The following is a 19,860-nucleotide window of genomic DNA, read 5'->3' on the forward strand; positions in this document are numbered from 1 at the left end:
GAGATCACAGAAGTGAAACAATCCCTGGAAGGATTTATAAGCAGAATGGATAAGATGCAAGAGGCCATTGAAGGAATAGAAGCCAGAGAACAGGAACGTATAGAAGCTGACATAGAGAGAGATAAAAGGATCTCCAGGAATGAAACAACACTAAGAGAAATATGTGACCAATACAAAAGGAAAAACATTCGTATTATAGGGATACCAGAAGAGGAAGAAAGAGGAAAAGGGATAGAAAGGGTCTTTGAAGAAATAATTGCTGAAAACTTCCCCAAACTGGGGGAGGAAATAATCGAACAGACCATGGAATTATACAGAACCCCCAACAGAAAGGATCCAAGGAGGACAACACCAAGACACATAATAATTAAAATGGCAAGGATCAAGGACAAGGAAAGAGTTTTAAAGGCAGCTAGAGAGAAAAAGGTCACATATAAAGGAAAACCAATCAGGCTAACATCAGACTTCTCAACAGAAACCCTACAGGCCAGAAGAGAATGGCATGATATACTTAATGCAATGAAACAGAAGGGCCTTGAACCAAGGATACTGTATCCAGCACGACTATCATTTAAATATGATGGTGGGATCAAACAATTCCCAGACAAGCAAAAGCTGAGGGAATTTGCTTCCCACAAACCACCTCTACAGGGCATCCTACAGGGACTGCTCTAGATGGGAGCACCCCTAAAAAGAGCACAGAACAAAACACACAACATATGAAGAAGGGAGGAGGAGGAATAAGAAGGGAGAGAAGAAAAGACTCTCCAGACAGTGTATATAACAGCTCAATAAGCGAGCTAAGTTAGGCAGTAAGATACTAAAGAAGCTAACCTTGAACCTTTGGTAACCACGAATCTAAAGCCTGCAATGGCAATAAGTACATATCTTTCAATAGTCACCCTAAATGTAAATGGACTTAATGCACCAATCAAAAGACATAGAGTAATAGAATGGATAAAAAAGCAAGACCCATCTATATGCTGCTTACAAGAAACTCACCTTAAACCCAAAGATAAGCATAGACTAAAAGTCAAGGGATGGAAAAACATATTTCAGGCAAACAACAGTGAGAAGAAAGCAGGGGTTGCAGTACTAATATCAGACAAAATAGACTTCAAAACAAAGAAAGTAACAAGAGATAAAGAAGGCCACTACATAATGATAAAGGGCTTAGTCCAACAAGAGGATATAACCATTCTAAATATATATGCACCCAATACAGGAGCACCAGCATATGTGAAGCAAATACTAACAGAACTAAAGAGGGAAATAGACTGCAATGCATTCATTGTAGGAGACTTCAACACACCACTCACCCCAAAGGATAGATCCACCGGGCAGAAAATAAGTAAAGACACACAGGCACTGAACAACACACTAGAACAGATGGACCTAATAGACATCTATAGAACTTTACATCCAAAAGCAACAGGATATACATTCTTCTCAAGTGCACATGGAACATTCTCTAGAATAGACCACATACTAGCTCACAAAAAGAGCCTCAGTAAATTCCACAATATTGAAATTCTACCAACCAATTTTTCAGACCACAAAGGTATGAAAGTAGAAATAAATTCTACAAAGAAAACAAAAAGGCTCACAAACACATGGAGGCTTAACAACATGCTACTAAATAATCAATGGATCAATGAACAAATCAAAATAGAGATCAAGGAATATATAGAAACAAATGACAACAACAACACTAAGCCCCAACTTCTGTGGGATGCAGCGAAAGCAGTCTTAAGAGGAAAGTATATAGCAATCCAGGCACACTTGAAGAAGGAAGAACAATCCCAAATGAATAGTCTAACATCACAATTATTAAAACTGGAAAAAGAAGAACAAATGAGGCCTAAAGTCAGCAGAAGGAGGGACATAATAAAGATCAGAGAAGAAATAAACAAAATTGAGAAGAATAAAACAATAGCAAAAATCAACGAAACCAAGAGCTGGTTCTTTGAGAAAATAAACAAAATAGATAAGCCTCTAGCCCAACTTATTAAGAGAAAAAGAGAGTCAACACAAATCAACATAATCAGAAATGAGAATGGAAAAATCACGACAGACTCCACAGAAATACAAAGAATTATTAAAGACTACTATGAAAACCTATATGCCAACAAGCTGGAAAACCTAGAAGAAATGGACAACTTCCTAGAAAAATACAACCTCCCAAGACTGACCAAGGAAGAAACACAAAAGTTAAACAAACCAATTACAAGCAAAGAAATTGAAACAGTAATCAAAAAACTACCCAAGAACAAAACCCCGGGGCCGGACGGATTTACCTCGGAATTTTATCAGACACACAGAGAAGACATAATACCCATTCTCCTTAAAGTGTTCCACAAAATAGAAGAAGAGGGAATACTCCCAAACTCATTCTATGAAGCCAACATCACCCTAATACCAAAACCAGGCAAAGACCCCACCAAAAAAGAAAATTACAGACCAATATCCCTGATGAACGTAGATGCAAAAATACTCAATAAAATATTAGCAAACAGAATTCAACAGTATATCAAAAGGATCATACACCATGACCAAGTGGGGTTCATCCCAGGGATGCAAGGATGGTACAACATTCGAAAATCCATCAACATCATCCACCACATCAACAAAAAGAAAGACAAAAACCACATGATCATCTCCATAGATGCTGAAAAAGCATTTGACAAAATTCAACATCCATTCATGATAAAAACTCTCAGCAAAATGGGAATAGAGGGCAAGTACCTCAACATAATAAAGGCCATATATGATAAACCCACAGCCAGCATTATACTGAACAGCGAGAAGCTGAAAGCATTTCCACTGAGATCGGGAACCAGACAGGGATGCCCACTCTCCCCACTGTTATTTAACATAGTACTGGAGGTCCTAGCCACGGCAATCAGACAAAACAAAGAAATACAAGGAATCCAGATTGGTAAAGAAGAAGTTAAACTGTCACTATTTGCAGATGATATGATACTGTACATAAAAAACCCTAAAGACTCCACTCCAAAACTACTAGAACTGATATCGGAGTACAGCAAAGTTGCAGGATACAAAATCAACACACAGAAATCTGTAGCTTTCCTATACACTAACAACGAATCAATAGAAAGAGAAATCAGGAAAACAATTCCATTCACCATTGCATCAAAAAGAATAAAATACCTAGGAATAAACCTAACCAAGGAAGTGAAAGACTTATACTCTGAAAACTACAAGTCACTCTTAAGAGAAATTAAAGGGGACACTAATAAATGGAAACTCATCCCATGCTCATGGCTAGGAAGAATTAATATCGTCAAAATGGCCATCCTGCCAAAAGCAATATACAAATTTGATGCAATCCCTCTCAAATTACCAGCAACATTCTTCAATGAATTGGAACAAATAATTCAAAAATTCATATGGAAACACCAAAGACCCCGAATAGCCAAAGCAATCCTGAAAAAGAAGAATAAAGTAGGGGGGATCTCACTCCCCAACTTCAAGCTCTACTACAAAGCCATAGTAATCAAGACAATTTGGTACTGGCACAAGAACAGAACCACAGACCAGTGGAACAGATTAGAGACCCCAGAAATTAACCCAAACATATATGGTCAATTAATATTTGATAAAGGAGCCATGGACATACAATGGCAAAATGACAGTCTCTTCAACAGATGGTGCTGGCAAAACTGGACAGCTACATGTAGGAGAATGAAACTGGACCATTGTCTAACCCCATATACAAAGGTAAACTCAAAATGGATCAAAGACCTGAATGTAAGTCACGAAACCATTAAACTCTTGGAAAAAAACATAGGCAAAAACCTCTTAGACATAAACATGAGTGACCTCTTCTTGAACATATCTCCCCGGGCAAGGAAAACAACAGCAAAAATGAGCAAGTGGGACTACATTAAGCTGAAAAGCTTCTGTACAGCGAAAGACATCATCAATAGAACAAAAAGGAACCCTACAGTATGGGAGAATATATTTGAAAATGACAGATCTGATAAAGGCTTGACGTCCAGAATATATAAAGAGCTCACACGCCTCAACAAACAAAAAACAAATAACCCAATTAAAAAATGGGCAGAGGAACTGAACAGACAGTTCTCCAAAAAAGAAATACAGATGGCCAAGAGACACATGAAAAGATGCTCCACATCGCTAATTATCAGAGAAATGCAAATTAAAACTACAATGAGGTATCACCTCACACCAGTAAGGATAGCTGCCATCCAAAAGACAAACAACAACAAATGTTGGCGAGGCTGTGGAGAAAGGGGAACCCTCCTACACTGCTGGTGGGAATGTAAATTAGTTCAACCATTGTGGAAAGCAGTATGGAGGTGCATCAAAATGCTCAAAACAGACCTACCATTTGACCCAGGAATTCCACTCCTAGGAATTTACCCTAAGAACGCAGCAATCAAGTTTGAGAAAGACAGATGCACTCCTATGTTTATCGCAGCACTATTTACAATAGCCAAGAATTGGAAGCAACCTAAATGTCCATCGGTAGATGAATGGATAAAGAAGATGTGGTACATATACACAATGGAATACTACTCAGCCATAAGAAGTGGAAAAATCCAACCATTTGCAGCAACATGGATGGAGCTGGAGAGTATTATGCTCAGTGAAATAAGCCAAGCGGAGAAAGAGAAATACCAAATGATTTCACTCATCTGAGGAGTATAGGAACAAAGGAAAAACTGAAGGAACAAAACAGCAGCAGAATTACAGAACCCAAAAATGGACTAACAGGTACCAAAGGGAAAGGAACTGGGGAGGATGGGTGGGCAGGGAGGGATAAGGGGGGGGAAGAAGAAGGGGGGTATTAAGATTAGCATGCATGGGGGGGAGGGAGAGAGGGGAGGGTGGGCTGCACAACACAGAGAGGACAAGTAGTGACTCTACAACATTTTGCTAAGCTGATGGACAGTAACCGTAATGTGGTTGTTAGGGGGGACCTGATATAGGGGAGAGCATAGTAAACATAGTATTCTTCAGGTAAGTGTAGATTAAAAATTTAAAAAAAAAAAAAAAGAAAGAAAGAAAGAAAAGGGGGATTACTCCTTAACAGGATAAAACTATTGGTAAATCAAAGATCAACGCATGCTTTAAATATCCTTAATGTTGATCACTTAAAGGGTGTCAGATGATCAGCTATGGAGGTACTCTTTTCTGATAATATTCCTTTCTCTTAATTAAAAAAAAAAAAAAAAAGCAGTTACTGTGTGCTGACCTCCAATGAGTTCTGCACAGTGGTATAGAGGGCATGTCAAAGTGTGGGCAAAGGGTCTGTTTGTTTCTACGCAGAAGATCAAGGCCTAGCTTGGATACCCAGAAAATGAACTAAGATACGATATGAGGAGGAGCTTCCGGCATCAGCACTCTCTGGAGGACTCGTGCCGGGGGATGATCATCAAAAAGCCTCCACAGGGATCCGGACGATGCTGCGGTTGTGGCTGCATCCAGCCCACCATCTCCTGGACTTGCCATGAGAAGGAGGAGGGAGATGTCTAGGCTGGCATGTGCATACAGTGAGACAACGAATTTGACTGGATCTGTACTGTTGGAACTCAACCAGGAGTTGGGAGGGGTGCAAGTTGTAGCACCCCAAAATCTCATGACTATAGACTATCTATGGTTAAAAGAACATATGGGATGTGAACAGATCCCAGAAATGGGCTGCTTTAATTTGTCTGATGGTTCAAGTACAGTTGGAAAATATCCATCATATCATAGATAAATTTTCACAAATGCCTAGGGTGCCTAAATGGTTTTCTTGGCTTCACTGGAGATGGCTGGTAATTATAGATTTGCTTTGTTTATGTCACCGTATTCCTATTATGTCAATATGTGTGTGCAAATTAGTTAGTAGTTTAAAACCTATACATACTTAAGGTACTATACAAGAAGATATGTCAAAGAAATAATCAATCCTCCCAAGTTTCCTTCATATGCTACATCTATAGCTTTTCTTCTTCCTTCCTAATTACAAACTTTAAATAGAATTCGTGCCTCATATCGAATTTACCGAGTATCATAATTCCTCCAGGTGGTAAAGATACCTCGAGACAAGTGCTGGGCATAGAAGCCACAGGGCATAAATCTGCAAAGAAGTAAAAAGCTAACCTTTGCAAACAATATGGCTTCTCTCTCACTTACCAACTTTACATTTCCCTGTATGGCCCCGGAAGATGACTGGTTAGCCAGAGACGGGTAAGATTCCTCAAGGGAGGAACAACCTAAGACAGGCACAGTCGCAGGGGGGCCATCAGGTGAGAATTTGGGGATCAACAGAGGTGAGGCTCAGAACCTCACCCCCCCTGCTTTGAGAGAAATCTTCTGCATCCGTGGATGTTTTGCTGCCCTTGTCTAGCCTGGATTAATACTTAGTCCATAGGCACACACCTGATCATCTGATCATCTACATTTGCCTTCTTACAGCACTAAACTATGTTTTCTACCTTTATCTTGCATCTACCTACCACTTCAGCATTTTATTAAAAATAAAAATAATAATAATAATAGGAGAAATGTGGGATCAACATATAAATCAAGTACAAAAATCAAATGAATATTCATATTTGACCTGATGGTTTATAGGTCATATTGCATGATCAAAACCGAAAGTTTCTGTGATGACTGCCCTTGTACTGTTCACCATGTAAGAATTTATTCACTCTGTAAGAATTCGTTCACCATGTAAGAACTTGTTCGTTATGCTTCAGAAGATTGGAGACTGACGAGAATTAGGCTTGAGATGGATTAATGATTGTACATTGAGCATTGACCCCCCTATACTGAATTTTATTGTTGTTAACAACCATTTGATCAATAAATATGAGAGATGCCCTCTCAAAAAAAAAAAAAAAAAAAAAAAAAGATACCATTTAAAATAGCAACCAGAAGAATCAGTACCTAAGAAAATTTTAATGAAAAGTGTGTATGACTTTTACATAGATACTATAAAACACTTCAGAAAGAAAGGCTAAAATGTCTAAAGAAATGGAGGGTTACAGAAGGAAGCTATGTTCGTGGACTTGAAGCCTCACTACTGTCAGTCCTCGCCAAGTTGAACTCTAGATTCAATACAATTACAGTTAAAATTCCAGTAGGTTTTATGGAAATTAACAAGATAATTCAATATTTATACAGAAATGCAGAGGGCCTAGAATAGCTAGAACACATTTTCAGGAGAAGAACTAATTGAGAATAAATATGTTTACACTTTGCAGTTTTCTCTAATTGAGAATAAATGTAAGTCTACCAGTTTCAAGGCTTATTATAAAAGTATAGAAATTAAGACAACATGGTACTGGCACAAGGACAGGCAAATGTTCAACAGAAGATAAGAGACTTTAGTAACAGACCCATCAATATATGGACACTGAATTTATGGCAAAAATAGCACTGCAGAGTAATGAAGAAAGTATGATTTTTTCAATCAGTGCTCCTGGATCAACTGGTTATTCAGTTGGTTATCCAAATGGAAAAATGAAACCTTACCCGTACTTCACAACACACACAAAAACCAATTCCAGCTGGGTTGTGAAACTGAACATGAAAGATAAAATAATGAAGTTTTTAAAAGATAACTTAGAAGAGTATCTTCATGACCCTGGGGAAAGAAAAATTTCTAGGACACAAAAGCACTACAAGGAAAAGATTGGCAAATTAGAGTATATTAAAATCAAATTACACCATTAAGAGAATGAAGACATACCTATCCAACAGAAATGTTTACCGTTATGTACTAAAATACATAGAATGTTCATAGCTGCATTATTCCAAAGAGTCAAAAAGTGGAAATGACCCAAATGGATCTGTCAACAATAGCATTAATAAATCTATTGTAGTACTTCATTCAACAGAGTAACACAGAGGAGAGAAAACAAACTATAGGTCACATGACATCATGAATGAATCTCAAAAATATAATTTTTGAAAAAAATAATAAAGTCTATAGGATTACATATATATAATATAAAAAAAGGAATAGGGGGCTAATGGAAATGATAATGTCAGGACAATGGCTTCCTTTAGGAAGGAGGCTGAGCATTGTGACTGGGAATGGACATAATGAGGTTTCTAGAGTATTGATAATGTTCTCTTTCTTCACTTGGGTAGTGGTTACATAAGTGTGTTCACTTTATGAGAGTCATTTAAGGTGCACACCTATGATTCGTACTAGTCCTATAAGGATGTTCTGTAAAGCTTCAATATCTAAATTTTGAAGTTTTTGTATATTGATAGACAGATGATCAATGAAATAGAATAGAAAACCCAGAAACAGATCCAAATACTGAAGGAATTTTAGTAAATACATGATAAAGGTAGCATCTGAAATAACTGAGTTAGAGACAGGTACTCATCTAGAAAAACAGAAACCTGGACCCATATCTCATACCACACACAGGGTAAGTTGCAAGTGAGTCTGATTCAAATGTGAAAAATAAAATGACAAAAGTATGAGGGGAAAATTAGTGTGTGACCCTGGAGCATAAAAAGCCTTTGCAATCAAGACTCAAAATCAAGAAGCCACAAAAGAAATTATTGATAAATTTATCTATATAACAGCCTGAGAAAGCTGTTTAATGCACACAGAACTCACTTTAAGCAAAGTCAAAAGACAAATTACAAACTGGAAAAGTACTTTCATATCACATCACAGTCAAACACTTATCTCCTTAATACATAAATAACTCTCATATATTGAGACTACAAATGCCAATAATCAAATAGAAAATAATGGCAAAGGCATGAACAGTTCAGAGAAAAAGAAAGAAAATTGCCCTTAAACATACAAAAATACATTCAAACTGAGAAAAAAAAATTTAATGAAAATGAAAATAAGACTTAGACACCATCTCTCACCTATCAGTTTAGCAAAAAAATCTTAGTTTGCCAGTAAACTCTTGGCAAGGCTGTGGAAAAATAAGCATTCCATTGCAGAAAATGCAAAATAGTACAATGGCTATAGAGGAAAAGTTGGTAAAATCCATTGTTATGGGTTGAAACTGTGTTTTCCCAAAATTCCTCTGTTGCAATCCTAATCCCTAGTATCTCATAATGTGACATTTGAAGATAAAGTCTCTACACAGGCAGTAAAGTTAAAGTGAAATAATTTGGGTAGGCACTATGCAATATGACTGGTATCCTTATTAAAAAGGGAAAATGTAGAGACAGACAAGCACACACAGAGAGAATGGTATGTGAAGATGAAGGCAGAGATCGGAGTGATACTTCTACATGCCAAGGAACACTAAAAATTCCCAGTAAATCACCAGAAGTTAGGGGAGAAGCAGGGAATAGATTCTTCTTCAAAATCCAAAATGGAACCAATTCTGCTAACATGCTATCTTTGACTTTTGGTCTCCAGAACTGTCAGACAATATATTTCTGTTGTTTAAGCCACTCAGTTTATGTTACTTTGTTATAGCAGACCTAGCAAACTAAACATTTATCAAAATTATAAATGCATTACCCTTTGACCCAGCAATCTAATTCTGAAATTTTATCTAACAGACAGATCTGTAATTTATATTTACATGCAGGTGTGTGCGCACACATATAAAGATATTCACTAAAGCATAGTTTGTAATAGCAAAGGAATTGAAAGAATCTAATTGCTGTTTCATCTAAGATGGAAAGGCATTTATGTTATATTCACAGAGGAGAATACTATGCAGCTGCAAAAAAAACCCCAAGAACATGTTTTCCAACTAGGGATAAAAAAAGATGATCTCCACTGGTATACTGTCGACTAAAAGCAGCAGCAGGGTGTTGAACAGTATACAGAGTACACTGTTATTTGTGTGTGGAGGAGGGGGAAAAGAGGCATATATACATATCTACATACATATTTACTTCCATGTGCATGAAGTAACACTGAGAAGAGTGGTTCCCAAACCTGTCTGTATCTTGGAATCACCAGATGATCTTCAAAAAGTCATATACCCTGAATTTTCATTGTATATTTTTAAATATGGTTTCAGGTTTTGAACCATATGAATGTATTAACTATTCAGAAATTTTAATTAAATAATCAACTAATTGCATTAAACCAAACAGTTGTTTCCATAATGTTTGTTTTTACGGCAAGCTCTCATCCAGGATTCAGAACTGCCATTACCATCAGTGCCAAAACAAATATGTAATCCTACCTTGAAAAAAATTCAGACTGTCAAGTTTCCTCTCTTTTGGCCACAAGCTATAGTCCTTACTTAAGTTCAATTAATGAGATGATTTATCTTCATTACCTGTCTTTATATACCCAGCAAGAAAGTTTATCACGTGGTGTGGGTGGTTGTCCTTCAAAGTTGGTGATTTTTTCCCAAACATAGGTTCCATCTCTTGTTCGCAAATTAACAAAATAAAGCTTTTAAAAGAGGAGAACACCATTAACAGAAAGGGCATTCAAAAATTAAATCTACATCTGAGGGATCTATGATCCAAAAATTAATAGTAATTCTTTATTTTTAAAAGGTAAAAATTTTAACCATACAGTTAATGAAAATGAGACTGTTTTAGAAGCAAAAAATGATACATAAAACATACTGAAATGACTCTTTTTCCATTCATCATATGCTTGCTCTATAGATAAAATTTTCACTTTATCTTTAAAAATCTCATAGGTAGAAACTCAAATTCTCTACATATATCCTCTTTTTAAAATATTTGTAAAATTGTGAGATGAAATGAGACATTAAACATTACATTTTGCTGCACTCCTAAATTGAAAAAAAATATTACTCGATTGCTGTATCCTTTGTCATCATATCCTCCAAAGACATACAGCTTTCCACTAATGCAAGCACCGCAACTTCCTGACATGGAGGTAGGGAGTTCTCCTTCCATGAGATGCACTGTCCTGCAGCAAGAATAACATGGAATTCTGTAACTTTCCCAAAAAAAAATTAAAATTCGCTTTGAACTCCATGAGTACCTTTTCAATGAAAATTGTCACTGACAATTATAACTAAAATGTAATGATGGCCAATACTGTAAAAACTTTAAGAAGATCCATGGTAAAGATTTTTTAACCTACTGGTATGACAAATTTTCATATGTGTCACTTGAACGGGGAATTAATTAGAACAAAGCAAATTCTTCAGAGATAGCCTTAATCTTGAGAAAAATGGTAAAGGACAGAGTGGAAAGAGGAAGGGAGTAGGAGAAAGGAAGAGCCACAGAGAATACAGCACTGGAAGAAAAGGAAAGGGAGATAATGAATGCTTTAGTAAGTTTGAAGTATGGTCTTAAATTCCCTGTAGTCTATGAAAACATTTATAATAGATACTAAGATTGGACATTCTGCAATTTGAAATTACTTACCACAAACCACTATCAATATCATAGGTCCAAATTTCATCATTAGGCAAATATACTTCATTATCTTCAATAGACTAAATAAAAACAGAATACATAAAATTATGTTTATCAATTACACAGTTACAATCAAATAGTTCCTCAGTATGGGAAGACTGCAATTAAAATGGTGCAAAACACAGTATCATAAATAGACTCAAGGATGGTTTTTTCAGTATAAATTAAGGTAGATTAAAAGTGAAGAGGAAAAAAGACATTTTCTAAGAGAAAACTGGCAAACAATAAAAGTCTAGAATACACAATAGCAAGTACATGAGTCTCAAGGAAAAGATTCAGGCCAATTAAACCTTAAAAAGGCATTCTGAGTAAAGGAAAATAGCAAAATAACAACATTCAGAGTAGAATACTAAAGACTATAAAGCCAGGAAGAAAAGGAACATCCAGAAATGGCAAAATGTTTGGGTAAAGGGAAGGGATTAAGGAAGGAAATTTTATAAGGTGTAACTTAGGGCACTATATGAGATACCTTGACTGAGCACATATTTTGACCACCTATTATGTTTAAGGCATAGTGTTAGGTATTCATTAAATATAAAATCTAAGAATCAAGATAAGTTTTAATTAGTCAAAATGACAACTCAGAATCTGAATAATTTCTAAAGAAGCTGATAACACAAATAGAATAGTATGTTCTGACATTTATGATAAAAAGTGAAATAATAGAATAACAATCTTATTTACGTTAAGTTTAAAAACAAAACTTGGGGGTTAAAACAAATCCTTATATAAATTCATCATAATTTCTAAGAATCTAAAAAATCATTTTAAAAATAGGTCATTTTAAAAGATAGCAGCTAAGGATTTCTAAGATTGAATGATGCATAAATTATTAACATACCAAGTAGCTCTAGCTAATTTTGTCATTGCTGTATTAGTTAAAATTTTTAAATAGTATCTTGACTAAGTTATCAGACTCCTCCCACACAACCGCTCTCTCTCTCTCTCTCTCTGACACACACACACAGCAGAAAATCATTCCATTAATTCCAAGGGAACTTCCACTAATGTCTGACTGAGGAAGCTATATTAGATGGCTAAGTAAATAAATAATTGTAAGGGGAGTTAACTGTATGACTCTAAGGTTAATGGCATCAAGCTCTAGTACCCTTATGTGTACACCTTTATAACAGAAGTATGAAAATGGATTCTGTTACTATTCTGTTTAAGCCCCTTCAATGCTTCTCTACTGGTCTCAGGATAGTATAACATTCTTATGATTCTGCACTATATGGTACCTGCTATTCCTCCTAAGGTCATATTGTCTTTTACTCACTATGCTCTAGTCTTTCAGTTCTTAAATCTCTGCACATTCCTTGCTTTACTAGGGCCTTTATCTATGCTCTTGGTGCCTAGCTAACTGCTTACTCTTTAGGAATCAGTTTAAATGTTGCTTCTCTAATCTTCCAGAGCAAGGTTAAGGGATTAAGGTCCCCATTAAATGCTCTCATAGAGTCCTATACTTCCCCTTTGAAGTATTTGGTTACATCACACCCACTCACCACCACCACTAGCCTATATGTTTCATGAGCACATGAACCATGTTTATCTTTTTATAATTCTGTTCCCAGAGCCTAGCACAGTGCCTTGCACATAAAATGTAAATGGATGATTGTTGAGTAACTGAAATAACATCATTAAATTGACAGCATGCTCACCTCAGCCTGATTTTTTAAAGAAGTCCCTTTCATTAATCTTGAAGAGGGTGGTGCAGAAACACAGATGAAGCACAGAATAGGACATTTTGGACCCAGTCCTTTTTCACTTTTGAGTTTTCACTCATAAATTACCCTTTTACTACTGCATCAAATTTCTTTTCCCCACTAGATCATTCTTATCAATATTCAAACTTGCCATAATGTCATTTAACTTTAAAAAAGCATTTTCTTTAACTCCTTCTATTTCTCTACCCCCTTCACAACAACACTTCCATACCATGTTAACTATAGAGAATATAATCATTCACCTTTCATTTTCTCATCAATCCAGACTGATCTGGCTTTGGAGTCCATCATTCCACTAAAATTGCTCTTGTCAAGGTCACACTAATAAAGAGAATTAATTAACTGATTCATACAGAAATACAGCTCAGGAAGATGGAATATATTTTTAAAAGAGGTTAAGAGACACGGAAAAAAGAAGAACTAAGTCCCATCAGAATAACATTAAGACATAACAGAGTGAGGAAGAGGAAATCTTTGAAGAAACAAAGGCTAAGAGTTTTACAAAAATTGGTGAAAATCTAGGAACTCCTAACAACTTCCAACAAGATAAAAAAAAACAGAAGTCCAAACCTCAGACACATCATAGTAAAACTATAGAACAGGACACCCAATAAAAAGATATATTCTTAGAAACTGCCAGTGAAATGATAAAAATCACCTTCAAATAGATGGAAGCTAATGACTAAATTCTCAAAACACAAGACTAAATAATATTAGCCAATGTGTTTAATGAAAGTAACTGACAACCTTTGAAGTCTATACACTGTGAAAAATATCTTTTAAGAGCCAAGGTGCAATAAATTTTCAGACAAAAACTGAGGCAGTTGGCCAATAACAGACTCTCATCTAAAGAAATTCTAACAGCCATGCTTCCTCAGGCAAAAGAAAAATGATCTGAAATTAAACAGCTGAAATGCAACAAGGAATAGTATGACAAGATATTGGTAAGTGTGTGGGTAATTTAAACAAAAAAAGGCTAACCTCTTTTTGATGCCTAATTTGAGGGGGGAAATAGGATAGGACTAACTAGGGAAAGGTGTGATCAGACTTAAAACTTTCTGAAGTCTTAACTGTATGGGAAGAGGGAAATGATTAACTTTGACCTCTACTAAGTATTCGTGTTGAAATAGGATAGATACTAGATGGCTAGAGAAAAATCATATTAGTATCTACACAAGCAGATAACAATGGAAAGAGAACAACAAACTCCTAAAACAATTCTCAAAATGAGAAAGTTAAAGGAGAAGGAGAAAGAGAAACAGAGAGGGGTAAATATAAAGCACATATGCTGAAAAAAGTATATGGGAATTACATTAAGTGAAAAAGGTCTAAACTCTCCAGATAAAATACACAAAATGTTCAACTGGATTAAAATAATATCCAACTAGTTTCAGGTTATAAGACACACACCTAAAATGTAAAAATATACGAAGTTTCCACCAGAAGGCAGAAAAAGATATACCATCCAAATACTAACCAAAAGAAAGCTGGTGTAGGTGTATTAATTTTGGCAAAATAGATTTTAAAGGCAAATGACATTACTACAGATAAAGAGGACAATTACAAAATTATAAAATGTTTATTAACAAGAAAACAATTCTAAATTCACATACACCCAAAAATGTAGCCTAAAAATACATGTAATGTGATTCAGGATCAATTCAAGATGATGGCGTGAGAGGTGAGACAGAGAACTCCTCCTCAAACCACATATAATACAGAAATACAGTTAATACAATGAATCCTAAAACAACAACAGGAAAGAAGGCTGCACAAGACTGCATACACCTGGAGAACACAGCAGACCTCATGAAACAGGGCAACATACCAAAGCCATGATCAGGCAGGACCCAAGCCCTTCCCCCACCCCAGCTCATAGGTGGGACAAAGAGAAACACAGCAGGGATGGGGTGGAAGCCTAGGACTGCTGAACACCCATCCCTGGAGATCTGCTTTGGGAGAATAAACCTACATTGCATGGTGCTCTGGAGATTGGTGGGGTTGGAAAGCTAAGACAAGTGGAATACTTGGAGAGACTGAGATTCCAGCTGTTTGTGGAAAACAGGGAACCACATCTGGCTGCTCTTGGACAAAGGAAAGGCAGGTGGTCTCAGAGCACCTAGCAGCGAGAGGGCTGCTTAAGGGGTGAGATTTGCAGGGAGATTGTTGCAGGGAGAAGGCATAAGTGGACAAGTTTGCCTGGGCACACTCTGCCCAGCAGGTTGGGAACTTTCAGAAGCTTCAGGCGCTCCATTCCCCTGGCTGGCTACTCAGCTCTGAGGCTCCCCACTGTGATATACAGCCTGCTGTGCCTTCCTACTGGCCTGCCGGCACTGGCTCACAAACCAAACCAGGAGTCCCTTCCCTGGTGTCAGGCCAGCCAGAGGGAGGCCCCAACTATGCCAGCTACAGACGCAAACCACAGAGGCTTAAACCTGTGTGCTCCGACCACTGGCTCTGACAGTGGAGACAGGCACTGCAGCCAGGAAGCAGGGAACAGCTCTTTTCTTCACCCAGGCACCAGCGCAGCTCTCCTGCAACTCCCAACCTCACTCCAGGGACTGAGCAGCTCCAGAGACTAGAGCTTCTGGACACTAGAGGGTGCCACATAGAAATACGAAACATCAAAGGAAACTGGTTAAGACCAAAATCTCACAAACCCCAGGAAAAGAGCCAAATGAAACTGAACTCACCAATCTTCCTGAAAGAGAGTTCAAAATAAAAATCATAAACATGCTCATGAAAGTACAGAAAAATATTCAAGAACTCAGGATGAATTTAAGATGGAGATTCAGTCACAAAGAAATTTCATATCTGAAATGCAAAATACAATGGAGGGATTTAAAAGTAGATTAGATGCAGTAGAAGAGACGGTAAATGGAACAGAAATTAGAGAAGAGGAATACAAAGAAGATGAGGCACAGAGAGAAAAAATGACCTCTAAGAATGAAAGAATATTGAGAGAACTGTGCCAATCCAAACGGAACAATATTCTCATTATAGGTATACCAGAAGAAGAAAAAGAGAGAAAAAGAGATAGGAAATGTCTTTGAGGAGGTAATTGCTAAAAACTTCCCCAATCCGGGGAAGGAGATAGTCTCTCAGGTCATGGAGGTGCACAGATCTCCCAACACAAGGGATCCAAGGAAGACAACACCAAGAAATATAATAATTAAAATGGCAAAGATCAAGGATAGGGACAGGCTTTAAAAAGCAGCTAGAGAGAGAAAAAAGTTCACATACAAAGGAAAACCCATCAGGCTATTATCATACTTCTCAACAGAAACCTTACAGGCCAGAAGAGAATGACATGATATATTTAATGCAATTAAACAGAAGGGCCTCGAACCAAGAATACACTATCCGGCAAGATTATCATTTAAATTTGAAGTCGCAATTAAACAATTTCCACATAAGCAAAAGCTGAGAGAACTTACCTCCCACAAACCACCTCTACAGTGCAATTTGGAGGGACTGCTATAGATGGAAGTATTCCTGAGGCTAAACAGCTGTCACCAGGGGAAATAATACCAAGCAAAGAAAGTAGAACAATTAATTCAGTCAAGTGATAGACAAAGAATACATAATATGATACCCATTATATAAAGAATGAAGGAAGAAGAAAAAGGAGGAAAGAAAAAAAAGAACCTTTAGGTTGTATTTGTAGTAGCCTACTAAGTGAGTTAAATTATACTGTTAGATAGGGAATTACCCTTGAACCTTTCATAACCACAAATCTAAAGTCTGCAGTGGCAATAAGTACATACCTATCGATAGTCACCCTAAATGTAAATGGTCTGAATGCACCAATCAAAAGACATAGAGTCACTGAATGGATAAAAAAACAAGACCCATCTATATGCTGCCTACAAGAGACTCACGTCAAACCAAAAGACTTACACAGACTAAAAGTGAAAGTATGGAAAAAGATATTTCATGCAACTAATAGGGAGAAAAAAGCAGGAGTTGTGGTACTTGTATCAGAAAAAACAGACTTTAAAACAAAGAAAGTAACAAGAGACAGAGAAGGTCATTACATAATGATAAAGGAGTCAGTTCGACAAGAGGATATAACCATTGTAAATACCTATGCACCCAACACAGGAGTATGTATATATGTAAGACAAATACTAACAGAATTAAAGGGGGAAATATAGTGCAATGCATTCCTTTTGGGAGACTTCAACACACCACTCACTCGAAAGGACAGATAAACCAGACAGAAAATAAGGATGGAGACACAGGCACTGAACAACATATTAGAACGGATAGACCTCACGGACATCTACAGAACACTCCACCCCAAAGCAACAGAATACACATTCTTCTCAACTGCACATGGAACATTTTCAAGAATAGATTATATACTTGGCCACAAAAAGAGCCTCAGTAAATTCAAAAAGACTGAAATTGTACCAACCAGCTTCTCAGATCACAAAGGTATGAAACTAGAAATAAACTACACAAAGAAAATGAAAAAGCCTACAAACACATGGAGGCTTGATAACATGCTCCTAAGTAATCAATGGATCAATGACCAAATAAAAACAGTGATCAAGCAATATATAGAGACAAATGACAACAGTAATTAAACACTGCAAATTCTGTGGGATGCAGCGAGGGCTATGCTAAGAGGGAAGTATATCGCAATAAAGGCCTCCTCAGGAAAGAAGAACAATCCCAAAAGAACAATCTAAACTCACAATTAAAGAAACTAGGAAAAGAAGAACAAATGAGGACCAAAGTCAGTAGAAGGAGGGACATAATAAAGATTAGAACATAAATAAATAAAATGGAGAAGAATAAAACAGTAACAAGACTCAATGAATGCAGGAGCTGGTTCTTTGAGAAAATGAACAAAATAGATAAATGCTGAGCAAGATTTGTCAAGAAAAAAAGAGAGTCTACACACATAAACAGAATCAGAAATGAGAAAAGAAAAATCAGTACAGACACCTCAGAAACACAAAGAATTATGAGAGAATACTAAGAAAAATTATATGCTAACAAACTAGATAACCTAGAAGAAATGGACAACTTTCTAGAAAAATACAACCTTCCAAGGCTGACCCAGGAAAAAACAGAAAGTCCAAATAGACCACTTACCAGCAAGGAAATTGAATTGGTAATCAAAAAACTACCAAAGAAGAAAACTGCTGAACCACATGGTTTCACTCCTGAATTTTATCAAACCTTTAGTGAAGACCTAATACCCATCGTCCTTAACGATTTCAAAAAACTAGAAGAGGAAGGTATACTCCCAAACTCATTCTACAAGGCCAGCATCACTCTAATACCAAAACCAGGCAAATATACCACAAAAAAAGGAAATTACAGACCAATATCCCTCATGAACACAGATGCAAAAATACTCAAAATATTAGCAAACCAAATTAAAAAATACATAAAAAATATCATCCATCATGAACAAGTAGGATTTATTCCAGGGATGCAAGGTTGGTACAACATGTGAAAATTCATTAACATCATCCACCACATCAAAAAAAGAAGGACAAAAACCACATGATCATCTCCATAGATGCTGAAAAAGCATTTGACAAAATTCAATATCCATTCATGATAAAAACTCTCAACAAAATGGCTATAGAGGGCAAGTACCTCAACATAATAAAAGCCATACATGACAAACCAACAGCCAACATCTTAACAGCGAGAAGCTGAAAGCATTTTCTTTAAGATCGGGAACAAGAGAAGGATGCCCACTCTCCCCACTGTTATTCAACATAGTTCTGAAGGTCCTAGCCACAGCAATCAGACAACACAAAGAAATAAAAGGCATCCAAATTGGTAAAGAAGAAGTCAAACTGTCCCTGTTTGCAGAGGACATGATATATATATTGTACATAAAAAACCCTAAAGAGTCCACTCCAAAACTACTAGATCTAATATCTGAATTCAGCAAAGCTGCATGATACAAAATTAATACACAGAAATCTGCTGCATTCCTATACACTAACGATGAACTAGCAGAAAGAGAAATAATCAGGAAAACAATTCCATTCACAATTGTGTCAAAAAGAATAAAATACCAAGGAATAAACTTAACCAAGGAAGTAAAATACCTACAGTCTGAAAATTACAAGACACTCATGAGAGAAATTAAAGAAGGCACCAATAAATGGAAACACATTCCTTCCTCACGGATAGGAGGAATTAATATTGTCAAAATGGCCATCCTGCCTAAAGCAATCTACAGATTCAATGCAATCCATATGAAAATACCAACAGCCTTCTTCAACGAACTAGAGAAAATAGTTCTAAAATTCATATGGAACCACAAAAGAACCCAAATAGCCAAATCAATCCTTAGAAGGAAGAATAAAGCAGGGGGAATTACACTCTCTGACTTCAAGCTCTACTACAAAGCCACAGTAATCAAGACAATTTGGTACTGGCACACAAGAACACACACATAGACCAATGGAACAATTACAGAGCCCAGATATAAACCCAAGCATATATGGTCAATTAATATATGAGAAAGGTGCCATGGATATACAATTGGGAAATGACAGCCTCTTCAACAGCTGTTGTTGGCAAAACTGGACAGCTACATGTAAGAGAATGAAACTGGATCATTGTCTAACCCCATACACAAAGGTAAACTCAAAATGTATCAAAGACGTGAATGTAAGTCATGAAACCATAAAACTCTTAGAAAAAAAATGTAGGCAAAAGTCTCTTGGACATAAACAAGAGCAACTTTTTCATGAACATATCTCCC

The 19,860-nt window shown here is 36.6% G+C and overlaps 1 protein-coding gene across 3 annotated transcripts in view; it reads right to left on the reverse strand.

Annotated features, from left to right (window-relative positions):
• KLHDC1 (kelch domain containing 1) overlaps nt 1-19,860 on the reverse strand; it is a 67,711-nt gene that overhangs the window by 38,181 nt on the left and 9,670 nt on the right. For all 3 annotated transcript variants that reach the window (XM_073211285.1, XM_073211287.1, XM_073211286.1), the window contains exons 2-4: nt 11,341-11,411; nt 10,759-10,876; nt 10,266-10,384 (exon numbers count right to left, since the gene is read on the reverse strand). In XM_073211285.1, coding sequence (XP_073067386.1) covers nt 10,266-10,384; nt 10,759-10,876; nt 11,341-11,411 — 308 coding nt within the window. The remainder of the gene's footprint in view (nt 1-10,265; nt 10,385-10,758; nt 10,877-11,340; nt 11,412-19,860) is intronic.

Source organism: Manis javanica, chromosome 8 (genome assembly GCF_040802235.1).
Source record: "Manis javanica isolate MJ-LG chromosome 8, MJ_LKY, whole genome shotgun sequence".
Taxonomy (NCBI): domain Eukaryota; kingdom Metazoa; phylum Chordata; class Mammalia; order Pholidota; family Manidae; genus Manis; species Manis javanica.